Consider the following 23,841-nt stretch of genomic DNA (forward strand, 5'->3'; position numbering starts at 1 on the left):
GGAGGAGGAAGGAAGGAGGGAGGGAGGGAGGGAGGAAGGAAGGAAGGAAGGAAGGAAGGAAGGAAGGAAGGAAGGAAGGAAAATGTCTCTCTGTATCTAGATAAACCTCTCAAATGAACTAGTCTTGGAGAAAGACCAGCAGTGGGATACCTAGAGAGATAAGATGATTAGATCATAGATGTATGCAAATTATTAATGTTGATTCAATGGATTTCTAAACTTTACTGTTAAAAAATAAATACACAAGGTATCTTTTCTACCAACACAGTGGCTGGAGGGGAGGGGCAGATATGCAAACTGTATAAGATCAGCATTCAGATACCAAATTAAGAAGAAATATTGTTTTTTAAGTAATAATGACTGGGGCATGGCAGAAAAGGAATCACAACTAAGAGATCAACATATAACTCACATTTCATTTTGTCAAAAACAACCAGCAGAAGATTTCCCCTCTGATGCCCTTTGATTGGGGAATGGCTAAACAAATGGTGGTATCTGCTGGTGATGGAATACTACTGTGCTAAAAGGAATAATGAACTGGAGGAATTCCATGTGAACTGAAGAGACCTCCAGGAATTGATGCAGAGCGAAAGGAGCAGAACCAGGAGAACATTGTACACAGAGATGGATACACTATAGCATGATCGAATATAATGAACTTCTCTACTAGCAGCAATGCAATGACCCAGGACAATTCTGAGGGAGAGAAAGAAACCTATTCACATTCCAAGAAAGAACTGTGGGAGTAGAAACACAGAAGAAAAAACATTTCCTTGAGCACATGGTTTGATGGGGATATGATTGGGGATTTAGTCTCTAAATGATCACCTTAGTGCAAATATTAACAATATGGAAATAGGTCTTGATCAATGACACATGTAAAACCCAGTTGAATTGCTCATTGGCTATGGGAGGGGGGAGTTAGGAGGGGAGGGAAAGAATACAAATCACGTAACCAGGGGAAATCATTCTAAATTTAATTAATTAAAAAATATTTCCCCTCTCACTTAATCCTATTAACATTTTCTCTCCAAATCAAAATCTTTCGAATTTGCTCTACTCCCTTTTTTTTTTCTATATTAGTTGGAGAACCACTGAGGAAGGTAGGGATGAAATTGGGAATGCTATATTCTTAGCATTCAAGTCCCTCATACTGTTTTGATGAGTTTCTCTGTATGTTCTTCAAGGAGGCATCCTACAAGGGATTTTTATGAATAACTCTGTTATCTGTGTTCAATTTTAAAAATGGAGAGTGCATCATTCTGACCTAATTGGGCTCAAGGTTTCTTCAAACATGAAAATCCTGGCATTATTTTGAAAAATGAGAAGAAGCTATAAAGTTAAAACTCTAAATGACATTCCCTCTTCCTACCTCCTCAAAACTATTTATTTTGTATTTACTTATTCATGCCTGCTTCCCCTGTTTCAATTAAAAGTCCTTGGGGCATCACAAATTATTTGGCTTCCTTGTATTTTTATCTCCAGGGCTTAGGACAATGCCTGGTGGCTTAATAAAAAGTTCTTTTATTCGTTCATTTTGAGGTTAAAACAAGATGAGGATATTAGAACAATGCTAATTCAGAAAAATATAAAAGTTTCGTTAAACTTCAAAAAAATTTCAAAATGCAAGAAACAATGGACAAGTCATTGGGCATTCTGAAGGGGCACATGCATCCAGGGTGCAGCTGACCCCCTTGCTATAAGGAGCCTTATCACACAATCAGAACCAGCAGCTAGAAATGAAAGAGGCATCTTCCTACCCTTCCTGGATCCTCTACCTCCACCACTGCTTTCAGTCTTCATTCTCAGTTGGAAAAAACAGAGTCCCATTTCCAATTCTGCCAGTGCTTTTGCCTTGTTTTCTGGCTATCCCAATCTGTCATCTGCTCTATTTGGCCATCACCATTATTTAAAAAGCCACTCGATGATTGCCCCATGGGAAGCAGATTGCCATTCATATCTGAATGAGGGGCTCAGAAATGAGACCATGTCCTGAATACATGGGTTTGAGGCTGTTGTCGTCAATCGTAGTGACTTAAAATAAATGGTAGAGGGAGTGGGGGAGGGCTTATCATCCAATTCAAGAAGGAAAAGATTCTATTAAGTCACCAATACCATATATATATATATGTATGTATGTATGTATGTATGTATGTATATATATGTGCACATTTATTTGATCATTTATTTGTTTATTATGTATTGTGTATATAAATATATATATATATATATGTGTGTGTATATATATATGCATATATATATATTTTTTTTTTAATGCAGACTTCCATAGGGGAGGGGGAATTGGATATATAGTTAGGAAGACCTATGTTTGAGTCTATCTCTAACACTTATCAACTAAAGGCTGATATGATATAACTCAAGGCAAGTCACATTACCTCTCAGCCTCAGTTTCCTCATATGTAAAATGGAGAAAAAGGCTGGTCTTAAAAGTCTCTTCCAGCTTCAAACCTATGATCCTATGATCCCATAACTCAAGGCAAGTCACATTACCTCTCAGCCTCAGTTTCCTCATATGTAAAATGTAGAAAAAGGCTGGTCTCAAGGTCTCTTCCAGCTCCAAACCTATGATCCCATGATCCCATGATCCCTGGCCATCCAGTTCACTCTCAGAATTACTTTAGAGGTATATTTTTTATAGAATCTTAAAGTAGAGAGAAAACTTGGGAGGGGAGGCATCTGATCCAACTCATTCCTAAAGAAGAATTCTCCATCCCTTACCACAGACTCAACAAATTACTCTTGATCTATGGAGGCTGCCATTCCATGTTGGGAAGGGGGAAGGGAATAAGCATTTATATAATCTACTATATGCCGAGCTAAGTGCTTTTACAAATATGATCTCATTTGATCCTCATAATAACTTTGTGAGGTAGGTACTGCTATGATCCTCATTTTACAATTGAAGAAACTGAGGCAATCAAAGGTTATTCCCTATTGAGTAGAAGAGTGACATGGTTGGACCTATACTGTAGAAAAATCACTTTAGGGGCTGAAAAGAAAAAGGATTGGAGTGGGGAGAGACTTGGGGCAAGCAAACTCCCTGACTCCCAGAAGGCTATTATGACTGTCCAGGTGTGAGGCAATGAGGGCCTGCACTGGGGCCGCCCATAGTCTGGTATCAAGCATACGAGGTGATCATCAAGCCTGTGATAAGCTTTATGGTGCATTTGAGTCATTATGGGAGGTACAACTACAAAAAGATTATATCGAACACTGAGCTAATCCACTCAATTGGGCCAAACCAAGAGTCAGGCCGTGAAAATAAGAACTCTGCAGAACCACCGAGAAAGACTTATATATAGTGATGCAAAGTGAAGCGAGCAGAACCAGGGAACAATGTATGCAGTAACGACAATGATGCACGAGGGTCAACTGCCAATGACTTAACTATTGTCAGAAATGCCAGGATCCAGAGCGATCCAAGGGATCATGATGGAAAAGGCGATCCACTGCCAGAGAAGGACCAAATGGAGTTTAAATGCAGATCGAAAGCTACCATTCTTCATCTTATTTCTCTCCGTGAATTCCTCTCTAGTATAAGCAACATGTATCTTGTTTCACAACACGATGAACAGAGAAATATGCATTATATGAGAATCTACGTACGACCCTCATTGAGGAGGGGAGAGAGAAGGGAAGGAAGGAGAGAATATGGACTGCAAAAAGTCAGGAAACAAATATTAAAAATTATATTGACATGGAAAAAGAAAAAGAAAGTTCCGCTGACTATATGGTCTAATGTCGTTTATTAAAAGGGCAGTTGTGCGGCTGAATTTGTGGGGGATTTTCTAAAGATGTAAAAGGAAAGCTTAACAACTATGCTTGTTGGCGAAGGCCCTAATAAGTGTTCGTTGGCTTAGGCTGACTGCAATAATAGTTTGCCTGTGTCTTTAGGAAGAGTCTTCCTGGCACATCTACGTGGTGGATCGACTCATATCCCCCCTTTGATGAAACCTCCTCCGATGCCTTCTCCCCAAACTCGGGGCCATCTCTCTTCCTTGAGATTCCTATAGCGTTTTCTTGGTGCCTCTTTTATGCATTCATCAAAATTAATTTGCATGTGCCTTATCTGGGCTATAAATGGGAGCTTCTTGAAGGCAGAGTGGCTGTGTGATCCCGGGCACATCCTTTAGCCTCTGTGAGCCTCCACGGCCTCCCAATCTGTTAGAGGGAGAATGAATGATCCCACCTGTATCTCCTACCACACGGCATCCTTGTGACGCTCCGGTGAGATAATGGATGTAAATCACTTTACACACTTTAAAATGCCAGCTATTATTAGCAAGCATTGGATGAATGATGGATGAACTGAATGATGGAAAACAATGGGCTGCTCGCAGAGGTCAAACGAATCAGCCAAGGGATGTGTCTGCCTCTGGACCACAAAATATTTTATTTTTAAGCTGGTGTACTGGGTCTTGAAGGCACACTGACCGAGGACATATAGCTTGAATTTGAACTCACATCCTCGGGAAGAGCAAAACAGGGATAATAAAATTTCATTTTAGACCTGGGATAATAATAAGTATAATAATAAACAATCATCATAAATTTAGAGCTGGAAGGAACCTTAAAGGTGATCGAGCCCAAGATATTGATTTTATAGATGGGGAAATGGAGTCCTAAATAACATCTCAATTGAAATTATTGTTGTGAATTTCAATTCACAACAAAATGATGAGGGAAGTGCTGTTAATTTACTCATTTTACGGGTGAGGAGGCTGAGTGACTTGGCCAGGGTCACAGAGCTAGTGAGTGTGTCTGAGTTTGGGATTTAAACTGTCTTCTTGGTTCCAAGCCTAGCATTCTATTTACCTGGAAGAAACCACAGAGGCCATCTAGTTTGGCCTTCTCACTATACAGATGAAGATTCAGGACTGGCCCAAGGTCACAAAGGCAGGGAGAATCAGAAGTGGGATTCGAATCCAAGTCCTCTGACTCTCCTCTCTCTACCAAATCATACTCTGTCTCTAATAGATCACCTGTAGTGCATTCTTGGCATTAGAACACCACCGGAAAATCAGCAGGCCATTAAAATCTGAATGGCTCTAAATACCAACTGTAGAACCTCACACACAGTAGATGGAATGATCAGCCAGTATGATCTCACCCAACCATAATTATAAATGGAAAACAATTAAAACCATGATTCACTTCCATTTTTATTTCCAAAGCAGTCCCTTTGCACTTATTCTGATGACTGAGAAAGTGTGCTTCAAGGCCGGAAATGAAGAACACGCACCCATCAGGCATTCTGTAGGGCTCATTGCAATTCCTTTTCTCCATTTGGCTGGCTTCCTAGAGAAGCAGAGCCTGGCCGTAAATGCATCATCACTCTCATTTAGCAGACTTCAAAGTGCTTTCTTTCCCCCTACTTCATCCTGCCACAAACATAGAGTTAAGGAAAGCTCTGAAAGACTAAGAGGTCCTGTTCTTTCCACGAGAGAGGGTGGATTTGCATTCATTAATAATTAAGGCTTGAATCAGACACAGCATTTCGAAGTTACTCCTCAACTTGCCAATGGATGCACAGTTTCCCAGTGACTAAATGCCAGTAGGTGCATCTGGAACTTTCCTCACCGTTTTCCTGACACGCTCTCTCCATCTGTTGCCCCAGCACCGTAGTCTTGTCTGTGGTCTACATGGCTGCAGACAGCGTGATGGAAGCTTTCCTTTGGTGCTCAAGACTACGTTGGGGACCTTGAGAGAGCTCCAGTCTGGAACTCAATAGAACGATCACCATCTCTTCCACCGAGGTATGTCCACAGACATCGAATAACCTTTGACCACTACAGCTACGCCATTGCTATCTGCCCATTGTCAAGAGAGCACAAGGAAGGTGCCCGGTCCATCGGGAAGACCCAACATGGATGACGGTTACCCACAGAAAGGGCAGTCAAGGATAGGAGCCAGAGTGTTAGAGGAAGAATTCATATCCGTGCTACTGAGACCCACTGGAATATCAGAATGGTTACACAGGACTTTATCACAACAGACTCTTGAGGTAAAAAATCCTAATCATGATGGCAGTAGCTTATATTTCCATTTTGTTGTAAAACTTATAAAACAATTTCCTTACAACAATCCTATGAAGAAGGTAGCATTAATATGCTATTATATATGGCTTATATATGATATATGATATTATACTATATACTAGATTATATTAATATATAATTTAGTATGTAATTATATATTAATATAATATATAATATTACCCCTGTTTTATAGACAAAGAAACTGAGGCACAGAGAATTCAACACACCTCTTGTCGAGAACATTGTAGAAGTGACAATCATTTCATCAATCAAGGGGGACTTACTCCAGTGCCAAGCACTGTACAAAGTGCTAAGGATGCAAAGAAAAAAACCCGAAGAGTCCTTGCCCTCCCTTTCTAAGAGAGAAAGCAGCATAATCATAAACCAGCATTAAAGTGCAAAGCAGAGAGAAGAGAAAGAGATGCTAGTAGCTAAGAGGAACAGGACGGTCCCCTCACATTCGAGTTGTTGTCTTAAATGAAGCTATACGTTCCAGGAGGTTCGGGTGACTTTCCAGGTATGAGGAAGAGCCAGTAGAAAGGCTCTGAAATGAGAAATGGAATCTTATAGGTGAAGAATGAAAGATGGGCCAGGATAACAAAATGGTCGAGTATTTGGATGGAGATTAAGGTAAGAATATGGGAAAGAGTGGAAGGGGCCAGGCTGTGAAGAGCTTTGCAAAGACTCCAAACAGAGAAGCTTAGAGCTGATATTACAGGGAATGAGGAACCACCAGAATTTGTTGAGTAAGAGGTGACATGGTCAGATCTATAATAAGCATCCCTTTGGCCACAGGGAGGATGGCTACATTGGAGTGCGAAAGACTTGAAGCAAGACTATTGCAATGACTCAGGTGTGAGGAGAGGAGGACCCCAGCCATGTGAGCTAATACCACTTGAATCTTCTAGAGCAGAGATGGGCAAACTACGGCCCCAGGGACCAAATGTTGCCCCCTGAAATGTTCTATCCTGCCAGGCGATATTATTCCTAATCTGACGAATACAACAAGTAGGATACAATACAATGAAACTTCCAAAGAGTTGCCTTAGAAACAGATTGACAGAGGAGCATTTCCTTTCCTTTGGTGCCCTCTTTTAAAAGTTTGCCCATCACTGTTCTAGAGAATGTTTGCATGACTCTGGCAAAGCACTTAACTCCTCAGCACTAGACAACTCATCAGTTAGAGACAAATGTTGACCTGGACCAGTGATTCCCAAAGTGGGCGCCACCGCCCCCTGGTGGGTGCTGCAGTGATCCACAGGTACATTTATCTTTCCTATTAATTGCTATTAAAATTTTTTAAAATTAATTTCCAGGGGGCTAAGTAATATTTTTTTCTGGAAAGGGGGTGGTATAGGCCAAAAAAGTTTGGGAACCGCTGCCCTAGACCTTCACCAATGGATGGAATTTCCCTAACCCATGAAATTCTAGGGCGCCTGCCCCTAGAGAATGTAAATTCCTTGTGGACAGAGACTATTTCTTTTTTACTCTGTATCCTCGGAGGCTCATGTGAGGCTTCATATATAACAGGTGCTTAATAAATTGTTGTTGGAATGACTTGATTTGGCTACAGGCAGACTCAGAGGACAAGACATTGAGACGCTTCATCAGCATTATTGAGCACAACTGCTGCTTTCCCAGCCCAAAATTAACTTCTTTTACCTTGATGATTGTATTACTATTAGGGCAGTTTAGAAGGGGGGAAAATGACCTAACCAAGGGAAATTTAGTGCAATCTATAGACGAAGTGTTCTGGGGGAGCCATCTATCTCCATTCCAGAGATCCGAATCATCTTTCATACTTAATAACTTCTTTACATGACCTCTCAAAATTGCACACAGAGAAAGAGGCCTGAATTTAATATTCTGAAAGAAATCACGGAAGTCGGGCACCCAAAGCCATTAGTCCATTCCACCAGTTTATTCTCTTAATCAACAGTAAATGATACAGCTGGTAGAAGTGAGTAGGCTAATATATCATGGGAAGGCGCACATCCCATGACGTGGAGGATTTAAATAGAGAGGCCTCTGCTGTCAAAAGGGAAAAATGAACATTTCAACTTGAAATGGATTCTGGTCTTCCATTCCAAATTTGCTTTTGATTTATTTTTTCTCAGTGATCAATAATGTCTTTGTGAAAACAATAGGAGAGAAAAGAAGAAGGAGGAAGAGGAGGAGAAGGAGGAGGAAAAGAAGGATCATTTATGTAGTTCTTTAAGACTTGCAAAGTGTTTTTTTTCCTACCATTATCACATCTGATCCTTTCAACAACTCTAGGAAGTAGGTTCTATTATTATCCCCATTTGGCAAAAGTGAGGAAACTGAGGCATTGAGAAGTTGTGGCTTGTCATCATCACACAGCTAGTAGGATTTGGCCTTAAGCCCTTCTGATTCATGCAAGTCCCCCACTCTATCCATTATCCCTCCTCGCTTTCCCTTGATACTTGGAAGAGAGGTACCCATTGGCAGCCTGGCTGGGCTTAAGTGAGGTAGCCCCCAAATCGCCCCAACTAGAGTGCTGTAAGATTAGAATTAGTATCCCCAAACTCCAAGTATTATATTTTATATGATTTACACAGCTCTTAGCTGCTCAGTATGTGGATGAGTCATCTCAGCCTCCCAATGTTTTTATTAATAATCAACTCTTCCCCTTTCCCAAATGCACTACCTTTTGTGGTCTGGGAAATTTGGAATCTTTCCAAAGTCATTCCTCCCAACCCTTGCCATAAAGGACCCTGATAACAGGGAAGGGGCTAGTTCGGAGCTGGGGGGACCAACCAAAGAATGCTGATTGGCCATGACTGATATTTTCGATCCCAAAATAGAGCGGGTCTCTCTTCCATTTGGAGGTTGGGAGGAGGAGTAAGAAAATGTATTTTCAAGTTCTCATCATAAGCATTATTCACAGTCAAAACTAAGGCAGGCTGCCTGGGGCTTTGCCTTAGGAGGCTGCATTTGGTGGGCATTGAGAGCCTCTGCAGTCCTTCAGCTACAAAGAGACAACAGAATTGGGGACAGGGTTAACACAATTAATTAATGAAAAGGGGAAGCAGCCAGATGGTGGGCTAGTCGGAGCTCCACCTACCGCGTCCTGCTCCCTCTCTGTCCATTCCATCCCCTGAGGGGGTGCTTCATGCCATTTGTCCCAGGTGAGACTTGTGGCAGGTCCCCAGGAAGGGAAACATCGAGGCCACAGATCACCCACTGATTCAGGGTCAACGTGGCCCTGGGGAAGGGGTGCTGCGATCATCACGTGTCTCGTGGGTCCGATGCATCCCCGCCGGGAGTCTTCGCATGCAAAGCCGAGTCACGTCACCTCACAGGGTCCCGGGCCAGGCCTGCACTGATTGGAGGGAGCTCCTCGAAGACCCCCACTACCGATGAACCCAATAATAATAATAATAACGATGCATCCAAATATCGTCCGTCTTATGGAAAACGCGAGCCTTTTACCCTCTGTGCGATTCACCATTGAGCCCAGCCCAGTGTGATGGAGTGTCCTGTTGGCGATCCACACGTGGGAGCGGAAAGTAGGCTGGGAAAGGGGGGCAGTAGGGGAACGTGACTTTGAGGTGCAGCCCCCATCCCACTCTCTGTGCCTTAGCATGTCCATCTGCAAAAGTGGGAATTACGCACACACGGCCCCTCTCCAGAGAGGACAAGGTGTGCCGAGACTTGGTGGTGAGAGGGACCTCCGAGGTCTCTATTCCAAAATTCTCTCACAATCTTCTCAAATGGAACCAACAACCTGTGGGCATTCCACATAGTGACTGTGACAGCCAACTGCCGTGTAAATTCCAAATGAGAAAATCCATTCAAGAGGAGACTGTAGTGGACGTCCTTACAGCAAGCGCCATCCGGCACTGCTCAGCCCCTCCTGCTTCAGCTTCTCCAGCCTCAGCCTCTCCGGCCACAGCCTCTCCGGCCTCAACCTCTCCGGCCTCAGCCCCTCTGGCCTCAGCCTCTCTGGCCACAGCCTCTCTGGCCTCAGCCTCTCCGGCCACAGCCCCTCCGGTCTCAGCCCCTCCTGCTTCAGCTTCTCCAGCCTCAGCCTCTCCGGCCACAGCCTCTCCGGCCTCAACCTCTCCGGCCTCAGCCCCTCTGGCCTCAGCCTCTCTGGCCACAGCCTCTCTGGCCTCAGCCTCTCCGGCCACAGCCCCTCCGGTCTCAGCCCCTCCTGCTTCAGCTTCTCCAGCCTCAGCCTCTCTGGCCACAGCCTCTCCGGCCTCAACCTCTCCGGCCTCAGCCCCTCTGGCCTCAGCCCCTCTGGCCTCAGCCCCTCTGGCCTCAGCCTCTCTGGCCACAGCCTCTCTGGCCTCAGCCTCTCCGGCCACAGCCCCTCCGGTCTCAGCCCCTCCTGCTTCAGCTTCTCCAGCCTCAGCCTCTCCAGCCTCAGCCTCTCCGGCCACAGCCTCTCCAGCCTCAACCTCTCCGACCTCAACCTCAAGTTTTCCAGCAAAGGGAGTTCACTCCCCTCAGAGGTCACCAATTCCACTCTGATCTTTTCACTGTTAGCTTTTCCTGACGTTAAGTCCAAACTGGGTTTGTAGCAACTTTCCTCCCTTGGCCCATGCTCTGCCCTCTAGCGCCAAGTGAGGATGAATCCTCCTTCGGTATGACAGTCCTTCAAACATGAAGATGGGGAACGTGTCTCCCCCCCAAAAGCCTTCCCTACTCCAGGCTTAGCAGCTCAGGTCCCTCCATCAGCCCTCCTGGGATGGGGTGGTTGTCTCCATTTCTGGAATGTTCTCCCTCATCAACTCCACTTCTTAGCACCCGAAGCTCCCTTTAAGGCTCATCACAGCTTACCGCCTAGTTAGGGTCAGCCTTTGCGGACCCTCCACCCATTTGTGACTCTGTCCCCTTGCATGGTTCTCTTGCCCTCCTTCAGCACCAACATAGGAAAGCTTGGACTGCTTAAGAACACCAGATCAGAAGCCTGCTTTAGCTGGTCTTTTGTAGGCAGCCTTCCTGTGGGGAAAGCCTGGTGCCCTTGACAAGGTGCTTTCTTGTAAGTCCAGCCAACTGGTCTGCCTTCTCAGTGATGGCAACAAAATGGGAAATCAAGCAAAGGAGCAGGAAGCACTATTCCCAGTTTAGGGGTAGGGCCGAGAGACTAGACTAGAGGGAGCTTCCCACAAACCGATCTGGAAATCTAACCCAGGACTCATCCAAGAGCCAGTCACGACACAGAAGGTGACTTCATGCTGTCCTGTGACACAGGATGGCACATTTCCTGAAAGTAATCAAGTCAGAAACTGGCACTTGGGCAACAGCCCTGGTGGATGAGATGCTGCCAAGAAATGACGGGAGAGCATAATTTAACCACTCAGATCTGCCTGGAAAATGCCATCTGTTGCTCGGGATCTGAAAAGGACTTTGCCTTTTTCTCTCACTATGGCTCTTAGCTCACTATAACTGCGATCTGGATCATCGTCTTTGCAAGCAGTCTATGGAGCTTGGAAAGACCTATGCAGATAAATCAACTCTAAATAGGAAGAAAAGCTAATGGAGCCACCAGAGATGGTCTCCTACTGGGTGCTCCTCTTCTTCCAAATGCCAAATTGCCCAAACCCATCGACTCAGACTTTTCAGACTTTTCAGACTCTGAAAATGAATGTTCAGACCAGATTCAGATGATGCTATAGAGTTAAGATGAGAATGACTCATGCAATGATCCAGGATGACTCGGAGGGACTTCTGAGAAAGAAAACTAGCCACATTCAGAGGAAGAACTGTGGGAGTGGAAAGACAGAAGAAAAACAACTGCTTGATCACATGGGTCGAAGGGGATATGACTGGGGATGTAGACTCTCTAGGGGTTACCAAACTTTTTTGGCCTCCCGCCCCCTTTCCAGAAAAAATATGACTTAGCCCCCTGGAAATTAATTTTTTTAAATTTAATAGCAATTAATAGGAAAGATAAATGCACCTGTGGCCATCACTGCCTCCCTCGATCGCCACAGCACCCACCAGGGGGCGGTGGTGCCCACTTTGGGAATCACTGCTCTAAACGATCACTCTAGCACAAATATCAATAGTATGGAAATAGGTATTGATCAATGACACTTGTAAAACCCAGTGGAATTGTGCATCAACTATGGGAAGGGGGTCGGGGGAGGGGAGGGAAAGAACATGAATCTAGTAAGCATGGAAAAATATCCTAAATTAATTAGTTAAATAAAATTTTCAAAGATAAAAAAAAGATTAGAATGACTCTCTGGACACTGAAGCGCTATATAAATGCCAACTATTATTATTAAATAAAGAAGATGGCCAAGAAACGACTGCCCTAATGCTCCTCTAGTCTGAGAATCACAGATTCTTAGAACTAGGAGGATTCTTGAGGTCTCTTAGGATCCCAGGGTAACAGTAAGCTGCCCTTTGTGAAGTGCTTTAAGGGTGGTCAGAGCCTTTCCAAACTTTGCCCCATTTGATCTTTACCACCCTGGGAGATAATTGGTGCTGTTATTATTCCCACTTAATAGATGAGAAAACTGAGGCTCAGAAAAATTAAGTGACTTGCCTTTCCCAAGGTTGCATAGCTAGTAAATGTCTGAGGTTACATGCAAACCTGTCTTTCTGACTCCAGATCTAGGAATGGGGAGAGACTGAGGACAGGGAGGTTTCTTATGAAGCTAATACAATACTTCAAACAGAAGTGAAGAGGGTGCATGTTAGGGTTGTGGGAGAAGTCATGGTAAGAGTAGCAGAACAGACAGGAGACAATTTGCCTTGTACTTTTGCATATATTTGTTTTTTATGCACTGAGATACAGCATAGAATAATGACCAGGGAGTCAACCGCAAAGCCAGGAAGCCCGAGGTTCCAATTCAGTCTCTGACACATACCAGCAGTGTGACCTTGGACAAGTCTCTTAACTTCTAAATTCTTTAGACAACTCTCTAAAGCTATAAATTGCTGGGCAGGTGCCCATCTGCACTGGAAGAGAGAGAGAGAGGCTCCTTCCCTGGGGAGTCCCTATACCAGTGAAATCCCAATTTATTCCTTTGAATACATATATGGGCAATGCCTAGACAGTATCTCCCCCTCCTCAGTGGGAACCATTTTGTTGTAAAGTTCAACCAATCAATAAGTATCGAAAGGGCAGCTACAAGGGATGAGGGGGCAGGCGCAGAGATGGGAGGTCCTGGGCTCCTATCTGCCCGTAGACATTTCCTAGCTGTGTGACCCTGAGCCAGGCCTGAATATAGGAGACATCCAGGTTCAAATCTAGCCTGGGACACTTCCAAGCTGTGTGACCCTAGGCAACTCTCTAAAAGTCTAAGTTAGAGCAGATGTCAATTTGCATTTAGTGGAGGGAGTTCCTCAACCAGGCAATCCCTACACTGATTAAATCACAGAATTAATCAAAAATTCTTGTTAATTATGTGATAAGCCCAGTTGTTTCTGAAAAAGACCATGTGCAAAATGTCTGCACCCAGGGGCAAAGTCCCAGTCACCCCCACCCTAGTCATGCCTCTACTTAGGGTTCCATAGACATCTCTGAAAAAAAATAAGTCCCAATAAGGTTTCAAACATTGGAAGTATTGTGTAAATAAGTGTTTAGATGTCCAGAGTGATGGTTTTGAATGGGACGACAAAGAAACTTAATTAAATGAAAGCATTCTGGAATGTTAGTTAAACATTCCTTCTCACCCCTGCACAGAGCGTAGAGCGGCAACTTCCCATTTGGTCCATCACACAGCAGCCTGAGCATGGTGTCCACACCAGGCACCTAGAACTGACTCCTTTCTTGGTTTTACAGCACTTTCTCTGTCTCTCCTGCTAACCTTGCAGTCATAACCTTCCCCTCTCCAGATCCAGATAAGGTTTGAAGATTCTTAGCTTGTGACTCCAAGACGTGGCATTCTCCAAGTAGCCAATGGATTGGCCTTGATGGTTTAGCTCTTTTGACAAATCAGTGAGCATAACAATGGGATCAGGAGGAGAACAAGAATGGAGATGCTACACCTGAGCAAAGAAATGTTGAGCAAAAGATTGACTGATTGATTGGATAATGGAAAGGAAGAGTAGTTTATTCTGGAAATTCAGCACTAGGACAGCACCATAAAAGATTCCACAAGAACCAAAAAGGTGACAAGACTTAATGATCAATATAGAGAACAAACATCACTGAAGACAGCAAACGTTTTGTGTCTCCCAAATACCTGGCAGCCATGATTTTGGGTGGCTGGAATTACCCGTCCAAAGCTTGCTGGGTCTCCTGCACTAACAATGATAAACCCTGCTTTCCAAATATCCTGGAGAACTCGCATGATAAACTGATCTGGAACTAGATACATTCTCACAGACATAGCAAGGATCCAGAAAGACTTGGGAATGAGGTTTTTAATAGATGCCACCAGCCCAAATATCCACCATCTCCAAGAATATGGAACAAAAAGTTTTTTGAAGTTTAGAGACCAAGAAGTGGAAGCAAAACCACGTGAGGCGCATTCATAGCATCCTCCTTGTCCCATCTGCTCCTGGGGTTGTACCACGGATGCTTCCCAGGATCCCACAGGACGCTAGGAGACTTCCTAATATGTTTATTCGACTCAAAAAGCAGCTCTTTGATCCGCCTGTTTAAGTCCAGAAAACATGAAAGATACAAGGATAGAAACTTGGCCCAGGGCTGCTTCTAAGTAAATGCCAACAGACAAGATGAGGAGAATGTAGAAGTAGTAAAAAATTAAAATGACACAAAAAAGACACACAAAAAATAAATAAAATAAAATGACAATGTGTGACATTTATTTAGCTCTCTTTCAAAAGCCTTGCCTTCCATCTTAGAATCAATACTATGTATTAGGTCTAAGGCAGAAGAGTGGTAAGGGCTAAGCAATAGGGGTTAAGTGACTTACCCAGAGTCATAGAGCTAGGAACTGTCTGAGGCCAGATTTGAACCCAGGTTCTCATGTCTCCACGTCTGGCTCCCAACCCACCGAGCCTTTTCGCTTCTCCCTTATTAAAATCTCTTTTAAGATTTATTAAGAGGTTCACCTACATACGTTGTCTTATTTGAGTCTCACACCAATCCTGTGATGTAGGTACCAGGGGTATCTTTTTTCCTTACTAGATCTGAGGGGAAATCACAGTGAGAAGTGTCCTCTAGGAGCAGCTAGATAAAGTGGATAAATGTACAACGGATAAAGTACCAGGTCTGGAGTTGAGGGGACTTGGGTTCAAATTTGGCTGCAGACACTCCCTAGCTTTGTGACCCTGGGCTAGTCACTTAACCCTAATTGCTGAGCCCTTAGTGCTCTTCTGTCTTAGAATCAATACTTAGTATAGGGTTAGGGTGAGGGTGAGTATAGCTCCTAAGACAGGAGATAAAGGGATTTTTAAAAGTGTCCTCTACCAAAGCAACTTCTCTGCAACTCAGAGTCTCAAAGACTTTCCGAGGCCACTCGGAGGGAGTGACTTGCCCTGAGCACATAGTCAAGTTCTCAGATAGAACCAGAACCCAGATCGTTTTTTACTCCCCTGCCAACTTTCTAGCTCCTAAACTACGCTCCCACTCCCACAGTCAGCTCTGTCCTTCTCCTGTGGCCTTCCATAACGCCAGCCTCCACGCACTTAGATCCAACAGAGTGATCACTAGAACCACTGACCCATTTTATAGATGAGTAAACGGAGGCTGAGAGAGGCTAATGGCTTTTCTGTGAACACATAGCAACTGAACACTGGAGGAGAGATTGCACCATAGCTTTCCAGCTTCAAGACTAGGACCTTCCCACGGCTCCACGCTGCCTTCTGAAGGGCTTCAACGCAACCACAGAAAGTGCCTTTTCCTCTAACACAGGGACCATATGCTTGATGGGTTAAAGGAAAAAATGAAAAAAAAGCTTTAGCCAGCTATATATAGACAATGACGTGTCCAAAACAGGACCAGATGGTCACCTCCAAATGAGTCTACCCAGTGACCACTCCTGTGGCACTCTCCAACTTGGCCCTGGACCCAGAAGCATTAATACCTAGTTGGCAAAGCTCCCAGTGGGCAGTGCCTTCCTGATGCCACAAATGAAGGTTCTTTTCCATGTGTGTGTTTGTATACGTCCCCCCTTCATGCTCCCAGCTTTCAGCCAGAAAAGGCTCTCTTGTGTCCTCTCCTGGAATATTCTGAGAGCCAGGAATCAGCCAGGCACTGCTGTTTAATTTTACTGAAATCGAGGGTGGATTCCTTTTCTTATTCCACAAAAGAAGAAGATTGAGGCCATGCCAGGGGCCGCCATAGAAGTCCTCCAATGCAACAACGTGCGATGTGCCAGGCACTGCCCTGGATGTCGAGGATACAAAATTGACCCAACCCGAAAAGGCAAAGAATTTCATGCAAACATTTTAGTCATTTCTCAATCGTGTCTGGCTCTTAGCCAGCAGAGATAGATCCTGGAGTGTTTGTCATTTCCTTTTTGGGCTCATTTTCAGCTGAGAAATTAAGGCAAACAGGGGGAAGTGATTTGTCCAGAGTCCCACAGCTTTTTAGTATCAGAGGGCAGATTTTATCTCAGGAAAAGGAGGCTTCTTGACTCCAGGGCAGCACTATGGGTAACTTTCAGAAGTCACACCCTTTCTAAGTCACTATTTAACCTAAAATGCCTCCTTAGAATCATCTAATTTTAAAAGTAAAGAGGAATTTGTCAGTCACTTAGTACAACCCATTTGCTTTAAAGATGAAGAATCTGCTCCTTGTGTGACTTTAAGCAAGTCACTGCCCCTTTCTAGACCTGTTTCCTCATCTGTAAAATGAGAGAACTGGATGGTACTTTTCAGCTCTAGAGGTAGGATGCTATGAGTTTCCAAAAGGTGATGTAGCTCTGAACTTACAGAACTAATTACTGGCTAAGCTGAAGCAACAAGGGACAGGACTCTACCTTCTTTAAACGCTTACCTCATGTCTTAGAATCAATACCTACTATTGGTTCCAAGAGAGAGGATTGGTCACAGTCAGAGATGTGACTTGCCTGGAGTCACACAGCTAGGAAGTGTCCAACACCAGATTTGAGCCCAGGACTTCCCATCTTTGGGCCTGGCTCTCTATCCACTAGCTGTCCCTTGAGAGATCTCTTAATTCCCAGTGTAGTACTTGTTCCACTATATCACACTTTGTAAACAGGGAGGACAAAAGTTTTACATCATGGACCAAAAGACAAAGCTAGGGGGAAAGCACAAGACCAAACATGGTATAGATAGGATCAGAGAGTATGAATTGGACTGTTTCAATTACGTAAACATTTTAAGTTTTCACAAAACAAAATCAATACAGGTAAAATTAGAAAAGAAATAGGTAAATGGGAAAAATATTTGGAGCAAGTTTCTCTGGTAAAGACCTTAAATGCAAGATGGATAATGAACTGATTCAAATTTGTAAGAATAAAAGTTATTTCCCAGCAGGTAAATGGACAGGCAGTTTTCTTTATCTTTTTAAAACCCTTACCTTCCATCTTCAAATCAACACCACATTTTGGTTCCATGGCAGAAGATTAGTAAGATCTAGGCAATGGGGGTTAAATGATTTGCTCAGGGTTACACAGCTAGTAGGTGTCTCAGGCAAGACCTAAACCCAGGTCCTCCTATCTCTAAGCCTGACTCAATCTACTGTCTCTAAGACTGATTCAATCTACCCAGCTGCCCCAGCAGTTTTCAAAGGAACAAATCTAAATTCTCAACGACCATATGAAATAATGCTCCAAGACACCAATGATTAGAGGATTGCAAACTAAATCAATTCTGAGGTTCTACCTCAAATCTATCAATTTGGCTAAGATGACAAAAAAGGAAAGTGACAGTTTTGAAGGGGTTCATAGGGACCAAGGGAAGGCAAGCACCACCAATCTGGGAGATTTGAAAATTGGTCCAGCCATTCTGGAAATGAATTTCTGGAATTATATACCTTAATAGTCACCAAACTATGCATACCCTTTCACTAGGTGATATCACCAAAAGACCTACATGCAAGAGAGATCAAAGAAAGAAGAAATAAACACATATATACACAAATGTTTAGAGCATTTTCTTTGTAGTGGCAAAAACCAGGAAACCAAAGGGGTGTATATCAACTGAGAAGTGGCCAGAAAAAAATGATCATATATGTAGGTAATGATATAATATCATGTCATAAGATTTGACAAAATGAATAGTTTCAGAGAAATTTGAGAGGATACTGAAAAGAAAAACAACTTTGAAAGACTTTACAACTCTGATCAATGCAAAGACAGAGCACAGTTCCAGAGGACTGGTGATAAATTAGACTACTCATTTCCTGGCACTGAGATGATGAACTCAAAATGTGGAATTAGACATATTTTAGTTGGGGCCAGTGTGGGAATTCCTTTTATTTCACTTGATAATGCAAGTTTTTTACAAAGAGTTTGGCTTTTTGCCCAATGCAGGGAGAAGGGAAAGATGTGAGAGGGACAATGGAACTGGGGTTAGGGTAGACACACAAAAAAAGGAACAAGAAAGAAAGAAAGCAAAGATGTCATTTAAGAAATTTTTAATAGTAAGAAGAGATCAGAAAGCAGGATAGAATAAATGAACAGGAAAACTTTAAAAGTTACATGTTGGATTTACTGCATATTTTGAAGGTAAAGCAAACTGTATACAAAATTGCCAGTTTCATATATAATCTTCATTCTACTCCATTTCACTATACATAACAGAAATGTTCATTTTGTTTGATATTTACTAAGTATAGGATTTTTTAAAATTCTAATAAATAAATTAAATGGGCCAAAACATCTTTTTGAAATTAACTCTGTACTTCTAAGGCTTTAATAAGGTATCTGCAAAAATATTCCTGTTCAACCTTGGAGCATTTAAAAGTGAATTCTCTCAAATTTTTAAAAGGCAATTAATATCAGTATAATAAAAAGTGTCCCCAAAACTGAGAAAGAAAGCATTCTATTAAATTCCTTTTATGAAACAAATATGGCACTAATATTCAAGATAGGAAAAAATAAAGGAGGAGAATTATAGACCAATATCACTAATTAATATTAATAAAAAAGTTTTTAATAAAATCCTAGGAAAAAAGACTACTGCAATATGTTAATAAACTATTCACTGTGACCAAGTTGGATTTATACAAAGAATAAAAGGATTCAACATTAGGAAGACAATTAGTATTATTAATCATACTAAAAATAAAAAAAACACAGGATTATTCAATAGATGTAGAAAAATCTTTGATAAAATATAGCACTAATTTTTGGTTAAAACAAAACAAAACATGAACATAGAAGAGTCACTTTTAATTTAATAAAGAAACATCTATAACCAAATATTAATGCTATTTCCAGTGGAGAAATCCTAGAAGCTTCCCCAATAAAGGCAAGGGTAAAATAAAGGTACCCAATCCTTTCACTGTTTTTTGTCACAGTTCTAGAAGTGCTAGAAATAACAATAAGACAAAAGAAATAAACTAAAGGAAAAAACAACAACAAAGAAATCTCAACTATCTCTGTATGCAGATGACATGATAGTTTATTTAGCATAACCTCAGAAAACCATCAAGTAATTTAATTTAAATAAATAGCTTCCATAGAAAAGCTGGTCAGCATTCCTAAAAGTCAATAATTAAGAACTTGGAGAACATAATTTGAGGAAGAGTTCCATTCAAAATAAACTAGAAAATACACAAAATAAGTAGAAACCCATCTACCATGATTTATTCAAGACATCATAATAAATCTAGATTGGTAGAATGGAGGTAGCAAGGAATCCTGAGGGAGGGCAATAGTATTGAGAGCTCTGAGATAGAGCTAAGAACACATAAGACCAATGATCAGTCATGTAAGGAGATAAATTTTGTCTGGGCCATAGGGTTCAAGACAAACATTTCCTTTTACATCTTTCTACTCAGTAAAAGACTCTAAAGTTGATTGTATTTAATTAAAGGATAGATGGGAAATGGAAAGAAGGCAAAAAACTAGAAAGGCCTAAAAATACGTGTTTAACAGGAAGATACAAGAATAATTACTTAATATTGGTGAAATAAATAGACCACTGCCAAACAAAGAAGGAAGATTCACAATTGAATCTAGAAAGGAAATTCTGCTCAAACTACTTGTTTGATCCTCGGAGCATTCCCTCTAGCTTTAATGGTACATGGGCAGAAGGCTTGATATTACACCCTTTCCCTCTACTTGGAACTTTATCATCTACTTTTGCAATGGAAAAGCTCATTCTTCCCATTCTAATTGACCATTCGAATAGATCCTCTTCTGTAGCATTCAAATATCAACTCTAATTTAAATACAATTATCAATCAAGCATCCAAGTCAATCAAACACCAGTGAAAAAGTCGTGTCTGCCAAATACCAAAACTGATTAAATACTATCACCGATTAAATACCAATGCTAATTAAATATAACCTTCTTAAATAACAACATTGATCAAATGCAACCATCAGTGAAGTACCAATGGCAGCTAAATATCAGTATCAACTTTCTTTTGGTTTAGTACAGGGATTTCATCAGTAGCAAGAAATAAAATGAGGACTCTGGTCCACATTTTTCATAAAGTTTATTAGATACTTGGATAGGTAAAGGCATAGAGATAGAGAGAAAAAAAGCCTATTCTAGCTAGCCAAGTGGATGGTCTCAGCCTGCAGTAGCTCCCCTGGTACCCTCACCTGAGATAAAGCTACTTCCTCTTTTGAGTCTTTTAACCTCTCTTTTCACATCCAGTTCAAGTTCAGAATCATATCTGGGATCAAGCACAAAGGCTTGTCCCATGACCCACATTTGGTGACTTAACGTAGCTCTAGGAGCACAGGGACCCCATGCATGATACTGGGAGAGGGTTCCCTTCGCACAATCCCCTCTTTGATTCTTGGGGAGACCTGACATGTTAAATCTCATGTAGGGTCTCGGGTAAGGAACACATTCCAACTGTGTAGATCGATTATTCTGCAACATACAGTCTTAAAGCTTTGCCTGGGATTTGCCCCAGGTTACACAAGTGATATAAAAGGAGAATCTGAAGCCAGGTCTTTCTGATTCCAGTCTCTCTCTGTCCACTTCCTCATGATCTCTCAATTAACTTATAACTGCTAACTAAACAACTAGGCCAATCAAATACGAACACCATTTTTTTAAAATGCCAAGAAAATAGCAACACCAAACTAATACCAGTCAAATATCAACACTAATTAAATGCAATCCCCAAATATCAATACCAATTAAGGACCCATAGCAAATGCCATCAACCAGTTAAATTCCAAAGATATTTTCACTAAACTTAAGACAATCAAGTCAGAGAGCTAATTGCTATTGATCACAAACTTCCATCCTCAACCAGTGTTGACTTAACACAAAAAGATGACCTTGAGACGAAAAAATTGTTTGCCGAACTGAGTGAGAATCATACCACCAGCAATCAAACTAAGAAGGAAAGTTTCACAATACACCAAACCTGAAAGATGTCTTCACTAAGGCCTCAGGGCTGTCCAGCTGGGGCAGTTCATCAGCTAAGATTTCTTCTGGTGCCCGAGGATCATTAACGATTGTTGGCTTTGGTTTTTCCTTGACGTTCCCAGTGAGTCCATCGATGAGAGAATTCCACAAGAAGTTCTGCGATTTGGACCCTTGAACCCAGAGGAAAAAAAAACAAAAGTGAAAAATCTCTCGATAAGCCACCTTTCCAATACCTGGGAATTTGACTCATCTAATAATATAATCCTGATAAACATGGGATTTGCCATTTTTAAAAGCTGATGGAGGAAATTTTCAAAGGCATGCTAACTGTGCTGATTTATCTCTGTGGTGAAGTGCCAAGTTGTTACCTCTGAAAGTGCTGAGTTGTGTTTACTGCTAGTTTATAACTGAGAAAACATCCCTAGTCATCATCTGAAAAAATGTCCCAAGTTCATGTCCCCAAAATATATCCAGAGAGAGAGAGAGAGAAAGAGAGAGAGAGAGAGAGAGAGAGAGAGAGAAAGCTAGCAATGACTTCAAAGGCCATCTAGTCCAACCCCTTCTCTGAACAGCTGAGGAGGGTGAAACCTAGAAATTAAGTGATTTGTCCAAGATCACAGAGGCACTATGTATCAGAAGCAAACACAGAACCCAGGTACTCTGACTTCAGAGCCAATAACCCAAGTTTCATCAAGTCAGAGTTCTCTATAACCCAAGGAAAGTAATTTAAATCACATTTGGTCTCAATTTCTTCACCGGGTAGTGAATAAATGATTCTTAAATGCCTTCCAGTTCCAAGAGCCGAGGAGTGTAAGGTAATAAGCATCTTCTGATATCCAGAGTCAGAGCATCACAGAAGGCCTTTGGGGTCTTGTCTCGCTGATCCATAAAGAAAACAGTATTTTTTTGTACTTTTCAAAATGTGAGAAAGTAACTGGTGATGACCTTCCACCCTGAAAAAGTTCTGGCTAGTAACCTGGACAGATGTGAGGAAGCTCATCTATACTTCTTTTCCATTATAGAGTGGCACCAGTGATCAGAAACGCAAAATGATTAGACGTCTACCAAAGGTTGCCATTTAGGAAATGCACTAAATCCTCCAACAAAAATATATTTCTTTATTATTCAATTTTTTGTCTTAAAACTTTATTGGTGGGGGCAGCTGGGCAGCTCAGTGGATTGAGAGTCAGGCCTAGAGACGGGAGGTTCTAGGTTCAAATCCGGCCTCAGACACTTCCCAGCTGTGTGACCCTGGGCAAGTCACTTGACCCCCATGGTCCATTCTTACCACTCTTCCACCTATGAGACAATACAGAGAAGTTAAGGGTTTAAAAAAATGTAAAAAAAAAAAACTTTATGGGTGCCTCAGTTTTAAACCACAGTAGTTTCCTAAAACATCCTCCTTCCCCCAACAAAACCTTCTCTAATAGCAAAGAAAAACATTTCAGCAAAACCAACTAAAACAGAAAACGTATGTGACACTGACAGTATGTGCAGCCTTCCCTTCTCTCGGTCCACCACTTCTCTTCAGAGGATACAGATGTATATTTCATCAGGTGCCCCCCCCCAGGACAAAGACTGGCCATCACATTTCGACAGAGGTCAGTTGCCTTTCAGTGTTGTTTTCATTTCCATTATTAGTCTTTATGGATACTTTCTTCCTGGTTCTTCTTTCTTCCTTCTGGGTCAGTTCATACAAGTCTTCCCATGTCTAAAATCCTCATGCTCACTGTTTCTTATGTCACATAAGATCTCATTTCACCCATACAGAATATCATCCTTGTAAGGGATAGGTGGTACACTGGATGGAGCACTTGAGCCTGGAGTGGGGGAGTCCTGAGTTCAAATTCAAATTCATTTACTAGTTATGTGACCTCGGGCACGTCACTTAACCTCAGCTTCCTCAACTGTAAAATGGGGATAATAATAGTTCTTGCCTCCCAGGCAAGATCCTTGTTGTAAGGATCAAATAAGATATTATGTGTAAAGTGTTTAGCACTGTGCCTGGAACATAACAAATGCTAGCTATTATTATTAAAAGTCACAGATTTAGAGGCTTCTTAGAAGTCTCCAAGTCTGAACTCATTTTACAGATGAGAACACTGAGGCACTTAGAGGCTAAGTGACTTCCACAAGGCCAAACGAGCAGTAAATGTCTGAAGTGTATATTGGCTCCAAGGCAGTAGAGTGGTTAAGGGTGAGCAATGGAGGTCAAGTGACTTGCCCAGGGTCACACAGCTGGGAAGTGTCTAGGTTCAGATTTGAATCCAGGACCTCCCATCTCTAGGCCTGGCTCTCAATCCATTGAGCTACCCAGTTGCTTTGAATCCATCATCAATAAGTATTTATTAAGCACTTG

At 42.1% G+C, this 23,841-nt stretch overlaps 1 protein-coding gene across 1 annotated transcript in view; it reads right to left on the reverse strand.

Moving 5' to 3' along the window:
* PDE1C (phosphodiesterase 1C) overlaps positions 1-22,482 on the reverse strand; it is a 336,052-nt gene extending 313,570 nt beyond the window's left edge. The window contains exons 1-2 of the mRNA XM_044675577.1: positions 22,428-22,482; positions 21,481-21,652 (exon numbers count right to left, since the gene is read on the reverse strand). Coding sequence (XP_044531512.1) covers positions 21,481-21,652; positions 22,428-22,482 — 227 coding nt within the window. The remainder of the gene's footprint in view (positions 1-21,480; positions 21,653-22,427) is intronic.
* Positions 22,483-23,841: the final 1,359 nt, after the last annotated feature.

Source organism: Gracilinanus agilis, chromosome 1 (genome assembly GCF_016433145.1).
Source record: "Gracilinanus agilis isolate LMUSP501 chromosome 1, AgileGrace, whole genome shotgun sequence".
Taxonomy (NCBI): domain Eukaryota; kingdom Metazoa; phylum Chordata; class Mammalia; order Didelphimorphia; family Didelphidae; genus Gracilinanus; species Gracilinanus agilis.